Raw genomic sequence first — 20571 nt, forward strand, 5'->3', positions numbered from 1 at the left:
TCACATTTTGCAACAGTGATGCTATTCTCATGACATCTTCATGTTGCAATTTTCATAGAAATAAGCGTGTGTGTCATTCATTCAATCAGTACTAGGAGTTTGAAGACAATTTATTTCATACTGAGAACACAAAAATTCTGTACCTTTCTTGTTCCAGTGTTCTTCGAATTATGGCTACTTTCCAGATCCAAAGGGTAATTGCTCAGTATACTACTCATGCCGTGATGGATTGCCAGAAAAAAGAGTGTGTACTAATGGAACACTTCACTTCAACCCAGTCAGTGGAGTGTGCGACTACCCAGAATTTGCTCTGTGTAAAAGGGAGGTAAGAAATCTCCAATCTCCAGCTATTTTCATGCCACTGTTGTACTATGTTATATTTTGAGCACTATTTATAGCTGCTTCTAGGAATTACCACTGACTGTTTGTGGTATCTTGTACCAAAATCAGACAATTCACTTAATCTTTCTTAAATATTAAACAAGAACTACTGTAATCAAACTAGTGATAATCATTGAAGATACTGTAGTAGGTCAATAGGGTTCTGTGCATAATTAACTTGTGAAATTCTTATGTCAAATATTCCACCTTTACAATATTATGAATCGCCTTTATTGTTAAGACAACATTAAGTTATAATTGAGACAATATTAAATAATGTGAGCCTCCCCCTTATAAACATTTTGAACTGGCCTGTGAGCCCTAGAATATCTTTGTCAATGGACTGCTCGACATACCGTTTTAAACTAATGTAGGCCGCGCGCAGTATCTCCTAGCTCTGTTTGGTTGCGCATGCGCAGACCTGCTACCAGGCAAAACTGGCCTCCTCCTCGCTTGCTTGCCGACGCGAGAGGCAGTTCGCTTGAGTCCGCCATGATAGCGAGCTCGTGTGGTTTTGTGTCCGGCGTCATGGAGTCGTGGAGTAGCTGGAAACCACCGTAATCTCCCGATAACGGGGATTTGCCCCAGATGAACTAATTGGAGACCTCCTGCCATTCCTTCTGACCATGTTTTTAGATTTATTTTTCGTCTGGATACTTCACAACGAGGTCTGGATCCCGGTGGCTTGACTGTATTTCTTCGTCAACAATGTCAGGTTAAAAATTCTTCTCATTTCTTCATCACCTAAGGTACGTACCAGTGTTTGACACACTTTAAACGTCGTCCTGAAGAGGATTTTGATATTTTCGAAGATTTCTGGAAAAATAATAATAATAATAATAATAATAATAATAAATATTTGGACTTCGCCGTTAAATTTATTCCTATTTGCGTGTGTGGTATCGAAAATCTGGAAAACTGTTTCGGCAGCTAATCACAGTAATGTGGAAGGTTCACCATGAACTAAATTGGAATTATTAATTTAAAATTTTACTGATCTACTTTTGGCACTTTCAAATTGTAACCTTCTTTGTAAACCAAGGTACAGCCTCCAAGGTATCGAGCCTTGCCTTCTTCGGCTTTCTGTTTGCTTTCGTGTGTTTGTTTTCTAATTCGTTTGGTATGTTTTCTTCTCCCCTCCCCCCTTCTGGGGTTTTTGGGTGAATTTAATTATTTTCTCTGGCCTGTTTTTCCTCCGTGTATTAGGAGGCCTTGCTTGTTTTTTGGTGGTTACCTTGGCGACGGTTCGTGTGTGGATTGTTGTCGGGTTAAGAGTTGTCTGGCGTGTTGAGCCTGTGTGGATCTTGAATTATATATATTTCGGGGTTGAGTGTATCGTTTACTGTTTAAATTAATTTATTTATTTTCTCCTCCTTAAATGTTGTGTTACCATTTCCTTGCCCCGCGTGAGGAGGTATTTTTACGTAAAATTCTGTTTGCCTTGGAAACTGTCCTTGGTGTAAACTGAACGTTTTCAAATCTGGTAATTATTAGAAGCGACCGCGTTGAAGATCCAGTTTATTGAATAATTGTTAACTTAGTTTTTTTAAATAACTATCCGTGATCGATCACATTTTATTTCAAGTTGTACTTATGTAAGAGAGTCTATTGGTTTTCCGTTGTTTTCTGATTACATTTTATTTGGTACGGAGGTCACCCCTTTCCTTCTTTGTTGTTTTCATAAAGCTCCCCATTTATTATCTGTTAAAGAGTATTTATTTTTCATTAATTGTTATTTAGTAATGAATTAATTTTCTTTAAAACCCCACCTGGGTATATTCTAATTTATTTTACTTATTGTTAATTTCCTTTTCCATTTTTCAACCTTATGTTGATTTTATTTACATTTTGCCATTATGTTTTAAAAATAAACTTAGGCTTTATCATCTTAATAACTTGGTTTGTTACTTACTATTTGCCCTTCCATTAAGTTTTTTAAACTTCATGTAAATGCTGGTTTTCATTCGCCACGTTCGGTGGAGCACTGCCTCTGATTAACTTCCACGGCCTTTTAGTCGTCTTCCTCCGCTGTTTCCGGTAAGTTTTTCTATGATTTCTTGTTTTTAAATTGTGCTTGAACTTCGGTGTTTTTCTTCTTGTGCCCATCTTCTTCCTCGTGTTCGCTATTACTCCCATTTTGGGGCGGACACGCTAACAACCTTCTCACCAGGGTCTCTATCTCTCTCTCTCTCTCTCTCTCTCTCTCTCTCTCTCTCCGTCCTTTTTTTTCCTCTCTCCTTTTCTCTCTCCCTGGTGGATAAGGTTTTTCACCTCATCACCCCTAGGTGGTATCGGGGTCCTAGAGGGTGGTGAGCGGTGAGAGTGGTATCAGAGCGGTGGTTGTTTGTTGTTCCACTGTTGTTGCTCTGCTGCCTAATCTCTGTTGTTTCTGCCTTGTGCAGCCTAACTTTCCTCCCCTCCTACCCTTGCTTGGTGCAGTGCTGTGGCGAATGTTGGTGGATGGAAACCAAAAATTGAAAAACTAAAGGTGTCGTTGTCAATAACTATTGTAAAAGGAAATGCAAGGATCTCGTGTAATTCCCTATGTTATTTGTTTCATGTACCTGTGTATTGGAGTTCCCTGTTGCTTTCAACTGTGTTTATGCTGAGCTGTATGGACTTACCTACTTGCTGACTATGATTTTGAAACCCTTTGGGTACCTGTGCTGTGTATTCTGCTTCTGCCTTGCTGTTTCGAGGTGATCTGTAAATTTTTCTTCCTTTTTCCTGGCGGATTTGGTGAGTGACTGCATGTAATTAATTATTCTGGGTTGGTGGAAGTTGTAATTATTGAACAACTTGTAATAGAGTATGACTTGGTTGACTCAGGGCTACTGGTGTACTACCGCCTGGTACATGTCCTGTATTATGCGTACTGGCTGTCAACCTTGTATTTTTGCTGCCTACCTGCATACTGTGGTTGCGATTTCGGTGGGAATTAATCTGGTTTAATCGTGGAGAGCTTTTCTGATCATTATGTTATGTGAAGGTTGCTCGGTTGCTTTTGGAGAGTGACATAGTGTGTCCTGGGGTCACCTTGTTGTGTTACCTGTTCTGACCTTGCTTTGGGCTCCGAGACTTAATGTTGTTATTATCATTTCTAGCATATTTCCTGTATGGTACCTCGGTGGTGTACATGCTAACCATTTATTTGTCTTCTAAATTTAATACCTTCTTACTGCGTTAACTCTGGTGTGTGATTCTGATTATAATTTGACCTGGCCACTAAGCATGTCCTAATATGCCTACTTATATGTGTAAAACGTTATGTGCTGAAGTGTACGGTGATGTGTTATGCCCTTTCATGGTTTTGAAATGTGACCTGGTGTTATGGCATTGATGGTTGTATGTGCTTTTCATTTAATTGGGGCTGTGTGGGTAAAGTTATTTGCCCCTACTACTTATGGCTAACCTCTGTTGTTTCCATGCCAGTAACCGTTCTTGGCTGTTAGTATCTGATAATCTAGTGGGCAACATCATGGTATTTTGAAACTTATCAAGCCTGTAATGTTTCTGTGCTCTTTGGTTGGTTTTTAATTTGGAAATTGCTTAACCTTACTCGTCTATTGTTATTTCTTTAAATTTGGTTTAGGTTACTGTTATCTGAAGTGTAGTTGGCTTTTAGTGTGCCGTTAAATATGCACCCTTGTGAGATCATGTCTGGTTTATTTGACCTGTTACTAGAGACGTGTTCCCATCCTTGTGTGGAATTTGGTATATTGAAATCTGCCTATATAATGTGCTTCGATCTTTACCGAGCTTTGTGTGTTTGTGCCTTGGCTGTGTGCTGTGTGTTGTTGGCTTGAGTGTCTTTTCATTTCATCATCCCATCCGTGAATATGTGAATGTATGTCTGGTCTTGGTTTGTGATTGGAGTTGTCTTTCCTGTCAACTGCTCGTGAGGCAGTCATCAGTTGGTTGGGCCATGTTGGCCGGTATTAGGTTGGGATAACTGGATGGCCTTGTGCCTGAGCTATTATAGTTTTAACTGGTTTTTTCCTTCCTGATTTTTGGTCGAGCGTGTTTCACTATTTCTGGTGTGTCGTGAACCATCTTCCTCGTGTAAGCTATCAACTAGTTGAAGTGCATTTATCTGGTGTCTGGGCCACTTCTATTTTCCTACTCGTGACTTGTCTTGCTGTGTATTAATTAAACTAATTGACCTTTTCAGAACTACTGCTTTGGTTTTCATCCCGGTGTAAACGTTATTTGGTAATTTTGTGTTTCTTATGCCTGATTATTCTCTCCATTTTGGTATCGTGCACTGCCGTGGTAATTATATGCCTAGAATATGTGTTGTCAAAATTTTGTTAACCTATTGGTACTTATCTAATTCCTTTGAGCTGTAGGTTCTAGTATTCCTTACCATATCTACTTGTCGGGTCTTGTGTTGTGTTGTTGATGATCCTCTGCCTGAGGGGTGGTATATGCCCTTTTGAACCTTCATTGGGATGGCTTTGGACATATGTAAGGTGGTTGTGTTGTGACGGTACCGTGGATTATTTTTGGGGATTTATTTTGGGGTGGCATGAGAACTTCACGGCATGTTGTTGAGGATGTTAGTGTTCCTTTAATCCCTTTGTGGAGCTGACGCATGTCCGGTGTGGTTTGTCATGGTTGGGTTATTCTTTTGTGTTGTATTATTTGGTGATGTTGGCACCTTGGTATGGGCAGTGTTCGTGTCTGTCTTTGATTTACCTCCGTGTTCTGTGGATATGGCCATTTCTTCTACGTGAATCTACTACTCTCAGAATTAGCTTGTTGGTTTTCAGTAATGTGTCTGTTTGGTTTGCTCGGGTTTTTCTTTCCCTGTCTCCATGCATTTCCTATTGATCTGATGTCGTGTCTGTAATTTCTTCTACTGTAAAGCTCATTTTTATTTTACCTACCACTCTATGGTGTTTCATTTTTCTCAGTGGATCTCTTAATGTCTGTTGACATTGGTGTTTGTCATCTTACCGTGCTCTGGGTTTACTACTCTGGTATGGGACGGAGTAGTGCTCCCTTAGTCGGTACTGGAATCTTCCTGCGAGTAGATTATGGGGTCTTCTTGTAGAGTACTGCCTTCTTCATGCTACTGTGAGCATTTTCCATGGACTCGCCTCGTATTCCGCCACTTATGTTTTATTTGCTTGCTCTCCTGGTGGATAGGAGAAAGTACCTGTTGGCTGTAGAGCGACAGTGTGATGGGAAAGTCACGTATTTGTAGACCGGGTAATGCCGAGACCCTATTGGGTATCCGGTGGTGTACGTTGTGTGCGTCATTGCTCGATATTTTCCATTTTGGTCTTCCGATCTGAGGTTTTACTTTGCCTTTTAATTTGATTGGCTGGCCATTGTGAAATTGATTGTATTTAAGGTTCTGTGTAGTAGGTTGGTTACTGATTCCAGATTGTGTTCCCTCCTGTGATTCTTCTATCCCTATTTCTGTTCCGTTAATTCCAGGTTGCTTATTTGTGACTAATGATGTGTGCGGTTGCTTGGTGTTGCTTGTCTGATCGGTTGTCGATGACAGACTGTTCGCGAACCCTCCATCTGGATACCTTAAGAAGTCTCCAACTGGTCCAGTCAATCCTTCCCTTGCTCTAAACATGTTTACCCTTTTAAGCCTTGGATTTTCCATATTTAATATCCTAACTCTAACTTCTTGAAGCTGGATTTATCTATTGCGTTTTGGTTTCTTGTCCTCACTCTTATTCAACTAGGTGGTGTGTTTTGATGTGGGAAGTTAAACCTGTATTTGAAATTTTTTTTTGCCCTAATGCTCTTGTCAGTGGATCTCGGAATCTGTTAGTGGTCGATTCTTCACTGTGTCGTAGCCCTGTATCTACTAAATTCTAAATCTTGGACTTAACTTGCTTCCATTGGAGTATGCCTGTGTTATGACCTTTGTCTAGATGAAAAACCTTCATGACCTATGTCATATTTCATTATGTTTAGTTAGTGGTGGTAAGCCGTTGTACTGTGGGGATGGTACTTGTGGACTAGGTGTTGGTTCTCTCAGAGTTTCTGATCTGAACTTCTGTGGAAAATCGCTATTTGGCACCGCGGTTATGGCACCTTATGTTGTGGTTGATGCTCTTGATTATGGGTTGTTGTTTTGGGGTGATTTTAATTCTGGGTATTTGATTGCTAACCGAATCGAGTGTTGAAGTTTGAGGTCTTGTTTGGCTATGGTGATGGGTGTGGTTGCTCGTTCCATTCTGGTATTATGGATACTCCGTGTACTAACTGGTGCTTACCTCGTTGACTACCTACTGCTGTGTTTTGAGTGGTGTACCGTGGCCCTGACTCAATCAAGCGTAACAAAACTGTATTGATCTAAAATTGGCGGTTCACTTATTTTGAAGATTTCATTCACCAATTGCGCCTTTCTTTGGTCTTCCCCTGGTCCCGTTGTGCGTTTCTTTCCCCTGTTGTCACCCTTTTGCAACTCGAGATCATGCATTCCCTTAATATCATAGGAGACTTGTAAAGGTATTCATGCATTAAAAAATTAATTTACCACCGTGCTTGAGAAAATAACCTGAATGCGTGGACTTGTAATCATGTGGTTTTGGTTTAATTTTGGTCAGTATATCTGTGATTAGTATGAGAGTTGCCAAACCTCAAGGTGAACTGCGTCATGTGTCATAAACTGTATCATTGTGTGATGCATAGAAAACATGTGTATTAGGTGAAACTGAATATTTGGTGAACTCTGGTCATGGTGCTCTCTATTTGGTGACAAACATTACTCTGGTGATTTACCGAGTGATCGGTTAACGTTTCTGGACACCGATGTTGATCGCACCCCGCCAATTGTTTCTAAAAGCTATGTGATATGGAACTGTGTCTTGGACTATTAACCTGGTCATGTGAACTCCTAACTAAAATTAGTTAATCTTGGTGGTCGTTTTCTGTTGGACAACTTCGCCCAAATTTAGTATATGTGTGACCACCACATCATTGATGGCATATGCATGTGATTTTGTCGTCGATTCGGGGCGGGAGGGCTGAGACAATATTAAATAATGTGAGCCTCCCCCTTATAAACATTTTGAACTGGCCTGTGAGCCCTAGAATATCTTTGTCAATGGACTGCTCGACATACCGTTTTAAACTAATGTAGGCCGCGCGCAGTATCTCCTAGCTCTGTTTGGTTGCGCATGCGCAGACCTGCTACCAGGCAAAACTGGCCTCCTCCTCGCTTGCTTGCCGACGCGAGAGGCAGTTCGCTTGAGTCCGCCATGATAGCGAGCTCGTGTGGTTTTGTGTCCGGCGTCATGGAGTCGTGGAGTAGCTGGAAACCACCGTAATCTCCCGATAACGGGGATTTGCCCCAGATGAACTAATTGGAGACCTCCTGCCATTCCTTCTGACCATGTTTTTAGATTTATTTTTCGTCTGGATACTTCACAACGAGGTCTGGATCCCGGTGGCTTGACTGTATTTCTTCGTCAACAATGTCAGGTTAAAAATTCTTCTCATTTCTTCATCACCTAAGGTACGTACCAGTGTTTGACACACTTTAAACGTCGTCCTGAAGAGGATTTTGATATTTTCGAAGATTTCTGGAAAAATAATAATAATAATAATAATAATAATAATAAATATTTGGACTTCGCCGTTAAATTTATTCCTATTTGCGTGTGTGGTATCGAAAATCTGGAAAACTGTTTCGGCAGCTAATCACAGTAATGTGGAAGGTTCACCATGAACTAAATTGGAATTATTAATTTAAAATTTTACTGATCTACTTTTGGCACTTTCAAATTGTAACCTTCTTTGTAAACCAAGGTACAGCCTCCAAGGTATCGAGCCTTGCCTTCTTCGGCTTTCTGTTTGCTTTCGTGTGTTTGTTTTCTAATTCGTTTGGTATGTTTTCTTCTCCCCTCCCCCCTTCTGGGGTTTTTGGGTGAATTTAATTATTTTCTCTGGCCTGTTTTTCCTCCGTGTATTAGGAGGCCTTGCTTGTTTTTTGGTGGTTACCTTGGCGACGGTTCGTGTGTGGATTGTTGTCGGGTTAAGAGTTGTCTGGCGTGTTGAGCCTGTGTGGATCTTGAATTATATATATTTCGGGGTTGAGTGTATCGTTTACTGTTTAAATTAATTTATTTATTTTCTCCTCCTTAAATGTTGTGTTACCATTTCCTTGCCCCGCGTGAGGAGGTATTTTTACGTAAAATTCTGTTTGCCTTGGAAACTGTCCTTGGTGTAAACTGAACGTTTTCAAATCTGGTAATTATTAGAAGCGACCGCGTTGAAGATCCAGTTTATTGAATAATTGTTAACTTAGTTTTTTTAAATAACTATCCGTGATCGATCACATTTTATTTCAAGTTGTACTTATGTAAGAGAGTCTATTGGTTTTCCGTTGTTTTCTGATTACATTTTATTTGGTACGGAGGTCACCCCTTTCCTTCTTTGTTGTTTTCATAAAGCTCCCCATTTATTATCTGTTAAAGAGTATTTATTTTTCATTAATTGTTATTTAGTAATGAATTAATTTTCTTTAAAACCCCACCTGGGTATATTCTAATTTATTTTACTTATTGTTAATTTCCTTTTCCATTTTTCAACCTTATGTTGATTTTATTTACATTTTGCCATTATGTTTTAAAAATAAACTTAGGCTTTATCATCTTAATAACTTGGTTTGTTACTTACTATTTGCCCTTCCATTAAGTTTTTTAAACTTCATGTAAATGCTGGTTTTCATTCGCCACGTTCGGTGGAGCACTGCCTCTGATTAACTTCCACGGCCTTTTAGTCGTCTTCCTCCGCTGTTTCCGGTAAGTTTTTCTATGATTTCTTGTTTTTAAATTGTGCTTGAACTTCGGTGTTTTTCTTCTTGTGCCCATCTTCTTCCTCGTGTTCGCTATTACTCCCATTTTGGGGCGGACACGCTAACAACCTTCTCACCAGGGTCTCTCTCTCTCTCTCTCTCTCTCTCTCTCTCTCTCTCTCTCTCTCTCCGTCCTTTTTTTTCCTCTCTCCTTTTCTCTCTCCCTGGTGGATAAGGTTTTTCACCTCATCACCCCTAGGTGGTATCGGGGTCCTAGAGGGTGGTGAGCGGTGAGATAATAATGAGACATGTTTCATCCCACTTTTGAGACATCTTCAGTCAAATAAGAACAAGACCCATTTAAAAATATGGTAAGGACAAAGTTCAACCATTTGATAAAAGTCTTTGCATCCTTGTTGCAATTTGTTAAGAAAGAAATCATACTTTCCAATGTCAACTCAATTAAATATAATGTGAAAGCTCTTCAGTCTATCGAACACACAGGTTAAATATAGATATTATACCACAACATACCTGTAAAAAAAGGCATTATTAAACAAGGAATTAAAATACACACTATTTAATAAAGAATGACATGTTTTGTTCTTAAAAGAACATCATCAGATTCTATCAAGTCATACTTAACCCTCGACTGGTGTTGTGGGGTCTTTAAAGATACCAGTGGATTCGTACAACCCTGGTGCTCCCTCCGTATTCCGTTCTGGCTATCGCCGTTCACTGTAGTTGTTACTTAGTGCAAGGTCAACTGGTATCTGGTATTTTAGCGTTTAGTAAATATTGGTTTTCTCAGGAACTTGATATAAATATTGTGTGGTGCCGTTTATGATCCCACAACAGCGTTTGTGTTACGAAATTTGCCGTGACGTAAAATTTTGTAAGTGTTAATATTTAATTCGAAGTGTGCTTGGCACTTTTTCTTCATGTCAGCTTTGCTATGGCTTCCACATCCCGCCCTAGCATGTCAGTATGTGATCCTAGGATCGCAGTGTTTTAGAAGAAGATGCTGAAGGAAGTGACGAGAGCGATCTCTCAGATGAAAATGATCCAGATTACAATTCCGAGCACGATACTGATTCGGTACGAGAAGAAGGTGAGGAAGAGGAAGAGGGAAGTTTCACGGACAACCTAGACGTAAATAACCAGCCGTCATCTTTGTTTGGTAGGAACAAATAGAAGTGGTCAGCTACCGAACCCAACAGGCAATTGAGAAGTCAAAGCCAGAACATTACTGTCAAACTTCCAACCCTTATGTGGTTGTGAAAATGAAGTAAATGACTATGAAATTCAAAAGTTTTATGAGTTCTGCATACTATAATATTTAAACGTACCTTATAATTTGCTTTGGAGCAATGAGCATTTAAAATTTGTTTTCATTTCAGTTTAATTCATGGGAGTGTGATTCAAGTGATGGTAAAACAATTGTGCATTATCTCACAATCTATAATCAGTAAGGATATTAATTTCTCATTGTAGGTAATGCGAAAGGTATAAGGAAATATAATTGACATGTATTTATTTTTGAAAAATAAAGGGTGTTTGAGGTCATCCATTCTATGGTATCATTTTTGACCCCACAACGTCATTTACGTACCAAAGTTTTCACAACGCCAGTCGAGGGTTAAATATTTAGAAATAATAATTATGTTTATAAATAACATATTTATACTATTTGTTTTAACTGTATCACACTATATGCAATATTTTGATGTTATGTTCTTTGGTACACCCATGGCAGGTTATTTTTAAGACATTTTTACATATTACCAAAGATTCTGACAAGACTTCAACACATTGCATTGCAACAAGGATGCAAAGACTTTTATTAAATAGTTGAACTTTGTCCTTACCATATTTTTTAAAATAGGTCTTGTTCTTATTTGACTGAAGATGTCGTGGAAGCAGGACAAAACATGTCTCATTACTATAGCTTAATATAGTCTTAATAGTAAAGATGATTCATAGTACTGTAAAGGTGGAATATTTGACATAAGGATTTCACAAATTAATACGTATGACAATATGGGCTCAAGCATGAAGTTTATTATGTGTGATTCCTTGAATAAGTTTTTACCATGACACTGATGTTTATTGGAAACTAGTGGCCAGAAATATTCATTTCAGGCAAGGAAATCTATACAGCCCTCAGAACTGCCCAGTACTGGCTTACACTCCCTCTCATTGGTCAGATCAAGGCCATGAAGAAGCTTAACACATGCACACAACTGAAGAGCGAGGGGAGGCAGATGGAGAGAGTGAAAATAAACATATCACTCGTTGAGGATCAAGTTCTCTTGTTTTCTGTTATTCCTTTTGAGCTGAAATATCAGCGGTCTCGACCGTGACTTTATTATCAAATGGCATTGCGCTCAACCATTGTAAGAAATAATAAGCCTTATGTTCGTCAGTATAGGCCGTATCAAATTAAAGAATTTTAATACTTTTGTGAGCACTGTCAAAACAAGAACAACTGTATTTTGCACTTAAGTATACATGGATATGAATTTTGAACATGAGAAATTAAAATGAAACAGTGTAACTTCCACTAAAAATTTAGAAAGGTGATTCATGTTTCATTCAGTGGTGGTCCATGCATGAAGGGCTTTTAGGTGCTGCCTACCGCCTTTTAATAAATATTTAATGTTATTTTATTCTGTAATTGACTACATAAAGGGACGGACAAATGTAGCGAAGTCGATCTTGTGGTGGTGTGCTATTCAGTTATACAATGGTATCTTAATTATTTGGCTGTAAACATATTGCTTTTCTATTTTCAAGGAAATGGTAAAGGCTGCTGTCCAGCAAGCACAATGTTTTCTCTTTAGTCATGAGGCATTCGGGCTGTGGCAGGAGAGCCCTGACTAGTTCCCCAGACTTCGCAAGTGTGCGAGGTGCGGGAGGAGCCTGGAAGGATGATGTGGGCTTTTCAGGGGAAGGAAGAGTGCAGGCGGGTGTAAGCGCTGAACGGTGGAGCCCTCAGCAAAATTGCCAACCACTTTACAAAGTACCTAGGCTTTTTCCCCCATGTCTTACATTAATTCTTATTAGAGATTAATTCCAAAATAGATTACAAAACAATGAATTCCATTATGGCGGCACAGCCCTGCCAGAACCGCCCACCGGTTTCATTTAAAGATATACTCTTTTACTGAAATATCATACCTTGCCTTTCTCATAATATAATTATGGGGAAATAGGCAAGAAATTTAATGGCATAAAATTACATAAAAAACCAAAAGATATAATGTTTATGTTTACAAAGATTTGTAAGTGAAAAATATTCTTCAGAATCCTCTAAAAAATAAAATAAGAATAATGATAGGTGAGTTGTAAGAAAAGAAAAAATGAACTGTCTTAAAGAAACCAAGGATTGCATTCTATATGAGAAAAAAATTAAATAAACATTTCCTATGCAAGAAAATATACATGGCCTCTTCAGTGAAACAGTAGAAATGAAAGGTATATCTATTTGTGTATTTCTGTTTTATATATGGTGTTCTTTAAAACTGCTATTCATATTATTCTAGGATTATTCTTTGACTGAGTGTAACTGTGGGAACTATGAGACTGTAAATGAATGTATGATAGTCAGTGCTGTAATTGAATCCAGAACAAGCATAATAGCCAGAGTGCAAAACACACTGAGTGGTTTGATGAACAAAGAAGAAAGGAAGGGGAAGGGGGTTGAGGGAGCAGTAAGAGCACAAAGCCACATCTGGAAGACAAACGCACATGGCGTTGTCCCTGCTTGTCTCTTCTTCATTCTCAGGGTTGGCCAAAATGTACGCCCAAATGTTACCTGTTCCCCTTTCCACCCAGAATTCTTCTGATCGTGAGTGTACAGATAGTTATAAGAACACTTGAGTTTGAGTTTTCCACTTCACATACTTTGTACTCACTAAGTTGGCTGAAGATACAGCCTTTCAGTGTGTTGAACTCCTGTTATTCAAACAGGGTTTCTTGCAATGCAGTACTGTTCCACGAGCAGTTCACTCCACAACACAACTAACATGCTGAGCTGAACTCTTTGTAGCCACTCGACAGACTCACTCCTCACTCATGCTCTCTCGTATGACTCACTCAGGACTAATTTATTATTTTAACCACTATGGTTTATCAGATGGTATCAGAAATGGTTCTGATTTGACAAGTATACAAGAAGGCACACAGGTACCAAAGGAGTGAATTACAACAAAACTGGCTTGCATGTTCTGTGAGAAAGAAAAGCAAGATCACACTGATTCATGAGTCAAGGTCTATTGTATGTACTGTATTTGAGTTTTGATTTGTAAACAAGCAGCCACAACATGTAATGGAAAGCTTAATCACAACCCAGCTCAAAAGTTGTTAACCATTTTGGGAGGTATTTCAACAAATACAGAAGGAGCTGTAATATAAATTTTAAGTTCTTGATGCACAGATGATTTTTAGAGACATTATGTAGAGTAATCAGAATATTTTAAGAAGAAGATATATTTTTTATATAATTTCAAATATTTTATTTAAGATTGACAATTAATTAAATAGTTTTTTATTAGTATTGACAGGCGGACATATAACATTACCAGTGATTTTGTCATTGTTGTGATTATTGCTCAGGACTTGCAAGAATTTTTCATAACTCACCCGTTCTCGCTCGTTGCCTCATTCTCACCAGCAGAAGATTCTTGACAAAGGATCTTGCTGTTTCCACTTCCAGATCATTCCAGCTGCATCTCCTTTGTTGGTTGTTTCCAGCATCTTTGAAGGTACTCGGCCAACTATTTCACTGTGTGCCTCAACAATTTACCGGGACTGCTGACCCTTGCCCACATTGTAGTTATGCATTAGATATTTAAGTTCTGTTGATACTAGTTCTGTTGATACTGAAGATATATTCTATATCTTAGGTCTTTTAAACTACTATTATGGTCTTCATCCATGGCAGATTGTGTCATTTTTCTATGTACCTTATATACATGTTAACCAGCATTTTGAATATACTTCAGTACTCTTTACTGAGGTAAATGATGTATCCCTTAGTAAATGTGAAGCAATCAGTTTCCCCAGAAGCTAAAACTGACTTTTAAGCTTGTTTCTATAACTACTTTTCTTTTTATTTTAAAGAAATCTCAGACACTAGTATTTTCTTTCAGTTCATTGTTTCTGAGCAACTAGTTACAGTATGTGAAGATATTTCCCATTATAGGTTAATTCATTTTCTCACTAATAAATCATTAAGCTTTCAATTTTAGCAATACTCACATAATTGAATGCTTTATAATCCATGTTTATTTCAGTGTCCTGGACGTAATGGTGCCTTCCCTGTCCTTGGTTTCTGCCACAAGTATCTGGACTGCATTGACGGCCAAGGAAGATATGTTGACTGTCCTCCAGATCAACATTTCAATGCTATCACCAAGTTGTGTGATAATCCCAGTCGAGCTGCCTGTGAAGTTACTGTGAGTTAACCCTTTGGCATACCAATTTTTTGGAAAAAATTGTACCCTTACATACTATTTATTTTTTCAGTTATTTTAAGGAAATGCAGACAAATATATACATGGATTTTACACACATATAAACAACATCCTTTTTCATTCCAGTCTACATTTATGATTAATTAATAATTAATGTTAATTGCTTTACGTCCCACTAACTACTTTGTTTTTAAGGTCTTCGGAGACGCCGAGGTGCCGGAATTTAGTCCCGCAGGAGTTCTTTTATGTGCCAGTAAATCTACAGACACGGGGCTGTCGTATTTGAGCACCTTCAAATACCACTAGACTGAGCCAGGATCGAACCTGCCAAGTTGGGGTTAGAAGGCCAGCGCCTTAACCGTCTGAGCCACTCAGCCCGGCTACATTTATGATTTGGAGATGTCCTCTCATGTATGCAACACTAAGAAAACAGGTGTCCACATGCAAAGCAACCTCTCATTTGAGGTACTCTAATGAGGTATCCTTGCAGAGTTCTCATGCTGCACCACTCTGCATAGCGTGGATGGCTCTAATTTCTTCTGGGTCGGAGCCATTTTTGATTGGTAGTAGCCATTATATCGACCCTGAAGCATCAAGGGAATATTACCAGTGTGAGGGGGATTTGGCAAAGATGCAGGATATTTACAGACATAAACTGTGTTGTTTTTTTTTTTTTCCTACATAATCTCAGAACTGTGGGGTTAGATATTCATTGGCCAATTATAATTCTGTTGGACTATCTTCTAACCATTTCTTTACCAAGCAGTGAGTTTCACAAACTGGCTTATACATGACATCAGTAAGTTTATTAGCTTCAAGTTCCCAAATCCAGTCATTACTGACATTCCTACCTGTTGATGTTGTAGCTTGTGTAAATCTTGAATTATGCGTCGGTGCTGGCTCTTCGGAAATAGAATCAGATTCACTTTCATCCATATAATTTGAAGATGAATTATTTTCACTTTGCACACTTTTATAGTGAATCTCAACATCAATATTCTCAAGCCAATCATGAATAACACCATCCGCTCCACTCCAGGCCGCTGCCATATTTGTTTACAAATAACATGCGGTGAGATGCTTTTTTTTTTCTTATTTCAGGAGCAAGTTAATGTTTATGATATTGGAATGAAGTGCACGTAGTTCTTGACATCTGTTGGTTACATTTTAAAATTTACAGAACAAACCTCGCAGACTCAATAACCGTAAATGTTGGAAGTGTGATTTTCTCATAAAAATAAAATGTCATGTGTATATAGTTTTAAGGAATACAACAGTGAGGTAACTCAGTTAATTGAGTGGAGTGGTTTATCTTCGGTTGCTTTTGTTCTTTGAATGTTTGAATTGCTTCGTGTGTGTGAAAGTTAGTTGTAGTCAACAGCTCGTAATAAATGGATGTGTGTGAAGAAGCTGGTGTTTCAGTGGTATAATATGATTACCTAAACCAGTGTAACGAGCAGAAATGAAGATACATCAACAGTAAATAAGTGTCTAGGTAGTCCGTGTGTGCGGATGGAAGTGTCCGTCAAAGTTTGTCTGCACCTTTCACTCGCTGGACGGAACATGGCATGAGGTTAAATTTATAATTAATACTTTGATACCCCTCAAATGTTCTTTATTTACTTGAAGTAAACTTTCCAATTGTTAGGTCATGTTCAGTACATATATGACACGCTGAAGTGGCTAACTGGGCACCAGTGGGTTCCAAACCCACAACCTTCTGATTTCACATTGGATGCTCTACCAGTTGAGCTATGCTGGCCTAGTCGTATTTGTTCTGTTGGAGAAGATCTGAGCTACAGATGTAGCACTACTGCCAACACAACTGTAGAGTGTGCTTGTCACCAGTTTTGGGCCAGTTCAAGTGATTTAATTTTCGTGACCACATTGTACTCTGAATAAACTTCCGTCATGCTCAGTACATATACCAGCTGCCTCTGTGCATCAGTTGTATGGTGTCAGTCTCCGGACCCCAAGATAGCGGCAGAGGTAGTCGGATTTTTGAAGGGAGGGACAAAGTTCATTCGACGCTCCATGTTATACGATGCCAGCTTGTAAAAGATCTCTGGTGACACATTTCGTGTTTACCCGACAGAGTTAATTAAAGCTCAGCCATAGATGCCCAAGAGAAATTCAATTTACTCTGCAATCTAGTAGGCCTAGAGTAAAATGGAACATTGAAATTGACAAGTAGACAGCCAGATGGCATCAAATTAAAATGTCTGCACATGGTAGCTGAGGCCATATTATTATTATTATTATTATTGGAAAAATACTAAAATCAGAAACTTCTCCTTCTACTGGTATTTGTCCATCAGCATCCTAATTGTAAAGATGAGGTCTGTAATTGCCCTTCCAGGCCTAAAACTATACTGTTCTTCCCCTAGGAATGGGGGTGTTCTCTATGATTTTTTCCAATAATTTCAGACCATGTAACAGTAGGGTAATACTGTGATGGTTTGTGCATTTACATCTGCTTCTCTTCTTGAACAGAGCTACAATTATTATGTCCTTCTTTCAATCCTCGGCGATGGTGTTTTCCTGCCACATCATGTTGAGTAGTCTGTACAACCTCTGGGTTGCCGGAATTCCTGCTGCTCACAGCATATCTACGTTCAGTTCATCTACACATACTGCCTTTCCTTTCCGCATGCTCTCGAGTGCCTCTCAATCTCCAGCTGTGTGATTATTGGTTCAATGTTTCAACTTGGCTGTTTGTCCATTGTTACAATTTCTGTATCTCCATTCAGCAGCATGTTGAAGTAGGTCTTGAGTTCTTCCCTGGCTTCTCCATCATCTTGCAATGAAGTTCCATTGTCCCATTCTATTTCTTTTCTTCACTACTCTATTCACCAATTTCATGTTTCCTTTATTATCCTCTTCAAGTGTGTCTGCAAACTCACTCCATTTCTTCTCTTTTACTTTTCCTTAACAGCAAGTTTCTTGGCTCTGTGTATTTCTCAGAGTCTGAGGATTTCTTGGTCATTGCTTTCTTGCCCACAGTTTTGTTTTTTCTTTGTCTAGTCCCTTCTTTATTTGGTTTCTGTCTTTCACAGCTGTTTGGACTTGATTGTTGCACCACAGTGACTCCTTTTCCCTCTTGATTGAACCTACTCCATGTAGGTTTTTAGTTTCTCCCACAAAAGTTTTTTGAAAGTCTTCCACTCTCCCCCCCCCCCCTCTCTCTCTCCATGCATTAGTAACTTCATCCTTCAGCAGAATTTTTTGTTTTTACAATTTGCTTTATGTCGCACCGACACAGATAGGTCTTTTGGCGACGATGGGATAGGAAAGGCCTGGAAGTGGGAAAGAAGCTGCTGTGGTCGTAATTAAGGTACAGCCCCAACATTTGCCTTGTGTAAAAATGGGAAACCATGAAAAACCATCTTCAGGGCTGATGACACTGGGGTTTGAACCCACTATCTCCCGGATGCAACCTAACAGCTGCGGAGCCCTAACCACACAGCCAATTCACCCGGTGTTGGATTCTTATCTTGTATTCTTCGCGCGAACTTCTTCTATCTTGACTGTAGGTATTTTTGGTGTTTTCTCAATATTCTTCATAGTTTTGCTGATCATATGTTTGAAATTCCTTTTCCATAAGTTTCACTTGGTCTCAGTATAGATATTTGTCTCCTGTCCATCATGTCTATGAATTGTTCTATCTTTCTGGTCATTGATAGAATGTTCATAGTTCTCATTCTCACTTTTCTCCTCTTACAGTTGTGTCTGTCTTCAGATCCATGTTCGCCATCATACAGTACATGACAGATCTCCCTGAAGGCTTCTTTCTATTTTTTAATACTTCTATTCGATGTCCCATTCTGTCATTGAAAGCGAGTTCAACGAAGGTACCATTGTCTTGCCATGCCTACCAAGGGTCCTTGCATTGTTTTTGTTTTCCATTAGGTGGTCAGCACTTGATGAGCATTTCCTCTTGTTGGTTAAAGTTTATGGTTTGTTCACCAATTCTCGGGAGGCTGATTGCAGCGATTGTCTGCTAGGAGATGGGGTCACCACTCCGCTATGCCAATATGGGTTATAAATAATATTATTCATGTTGGGTAAAATAGTAGCTTGGTGGGGAGATTTAAAAATAAGTTATCAAATTTAGGCTGCCAGGGTAAACGAGTTAAAAGTAAAAAAATGACTTGTATTCCTCTCCCTTAGTTAACATGTTTACATTTACTGTTCGGACCAAATGAAGTACTGTACATATAGTTTAGTTCTGACCTCTACTACTTAGACCAAAGTTCAAAATCCCTTCCAGAACTCACACCTTGGACTTACCTTATTTTGAACATTTTCTGACTTATACTTGTTTTCCCTGGCAGCCTAAAAATATCTCCATTAATACTGATCCTATCAATAAGTGTAGCATAATAAAAGTTATAGTAAATAAAATTTCCAAATTTATACATAGTATAAATTGATCCGACCAATAAACAGGGAAATATTTATGATTGAATTTTTCGCATATTTTCTGTTATACTTTTAACGTTAATCTTACGAAAGAATCTTCTGTAACAAAGTGAGGAGGAATAGTAGAATCTGATCATCCATGCCTTATATATTTTTATCATTGTAGGAAGGTTACCAGTCCTAATATAGTAGAACCTCGATTATAAATTCCGTAAATTATGTTTTCCCATATTCATCATCATCATCAGTTTTCCACTCCAGTTGCCTGGGTGTGGTTTACGAGCACTCTCCACTTCTGTCTGTCCATGTACCACTCTTCTCTCAAGACGACATCCCATATTATTCATTCAAATTACATAGTCCCGTGAGCATCCTAATTAAATCACGTTGTAAAAATCCTGCATTATCCGTTCCTCGAAGAAACTATTTCCCGGATCAACCGTCCAGAAATTTCAGTCCCATCAACGCTAAATCCTCGATCATACGTTTTTCAAGAAAATGTATCTCACAAAAGGACAGTAGTGTTAACGTCCCGTAATTGCAGTAATTTGAGGAAGTACTGTACTGGAAAAGCGATTGGCGGTGAACTTGCATAAGGGACCATCTTAGCATCGCATTCGAGTGGTATTGTTTAGAGAATCCTTGGAAATCATAAAGTAGAGAGTGTCCACAACAATTGGAAGGAGACAAGAGTGCATTTCGACAGAACTTCTTGAAGACGGAACGAGTTTCGTCAAACGTTCGTACTTGCAAAACATCTACGTTATGTCCAGGGTTAGATGTTTATTTTTTAAAATTTTTCAAGTGTATCACTGAACAGGTTTTTGGTATTTCCCTCAGGGCACTGTCTAGTCACTGGGTTTTCAGGCAGGAATCGTTATTGCTCCTTCTTAAGTAACACAAATTTAGTTTAATATTATCATATACGATTATGTTATCTAGACCAGAACAGATGTTGCACCTTACATATCGTACATAAAACCATAGGAGGTTTTGGGATTGCCTATTACTGTTTTAGTCCTAATATAAGACTGGGCATTTCACGTTTTTGTGTTAAAATATTATAAAAACTACAGTACTTTTATTTGCGTATGTTACATTAAAAACTTTGTAGCATTTCACACTCGTACCAACTTGTACAGCGAGCGCTTTTTCCAGCTGAGCTCAAGGTCGTGAATAACCGTAATTTCGGAAGTGTTAATGATATTTTTTCTCTTTCCAATTCGGTTGTGATTAGTGACAGGCAGAATTGAATATATTGCATTCAAGAACTTGAGAATCGATACTTACATTCGAAACCAAGTTCTCGATTTTAACATAACTTTTAAAAGTCGATGTAAGGCTAATTTATGCAGTACAAGATTTCTATAAACTGACTATGAACATTATACCGGTGACCAAATTACAATGGAAGATTTAAAAATAGGATTTCGCCATCATGTTGGGCGCTTTTGTATCTAATGTGCTTTATTTTATTAGATTAGAGAATTAAAAACTACTTGTGGTCGATTGTTGTTTGGCTTG

The 20571-nt window shown here is 38.6% G+C and overlaps 1 protein-coding gene across 1 annotated transcript in view; it reads left to right on the top strand.

The window, feature by feature from the left end:
* The window catches only part of LOC137502166 (protein obstructor-E-like), a 57267-nt gene that overhangs the window by 21926 nt on the left and 14770 nt on the right, over window positions 1-20571 (top strand). Inside the window, exons 3-4 of the mRNA XM_068229172.1 lie at window positions 158-325; window positions 14446-14607. Coding sequence (XP_068085273.1) covers window positions 158-325; window positions 14446-14607 — 330 coding nt within the window. The remainder of the gene's footprint in view (window positions 1-157; window positions 326-14445; window positions 14608-20571) is intronic.

Source organism: Anabrus simplex, chromosome 9 (genome assembly GCF_040414725.1).
Source record: "Anabrus simplex isolate iqAnaSimp1 chromosome 9, ASM4041472v1, whole genome shotgun sequence".
NCBI classification, from domain to species: domain Eukaryota; kingdom Metazoa; phylum Arthropoda; class Insecta; order Orthoptera; family Tettigoniidae; genus Anabrus; species Anabrus simplex.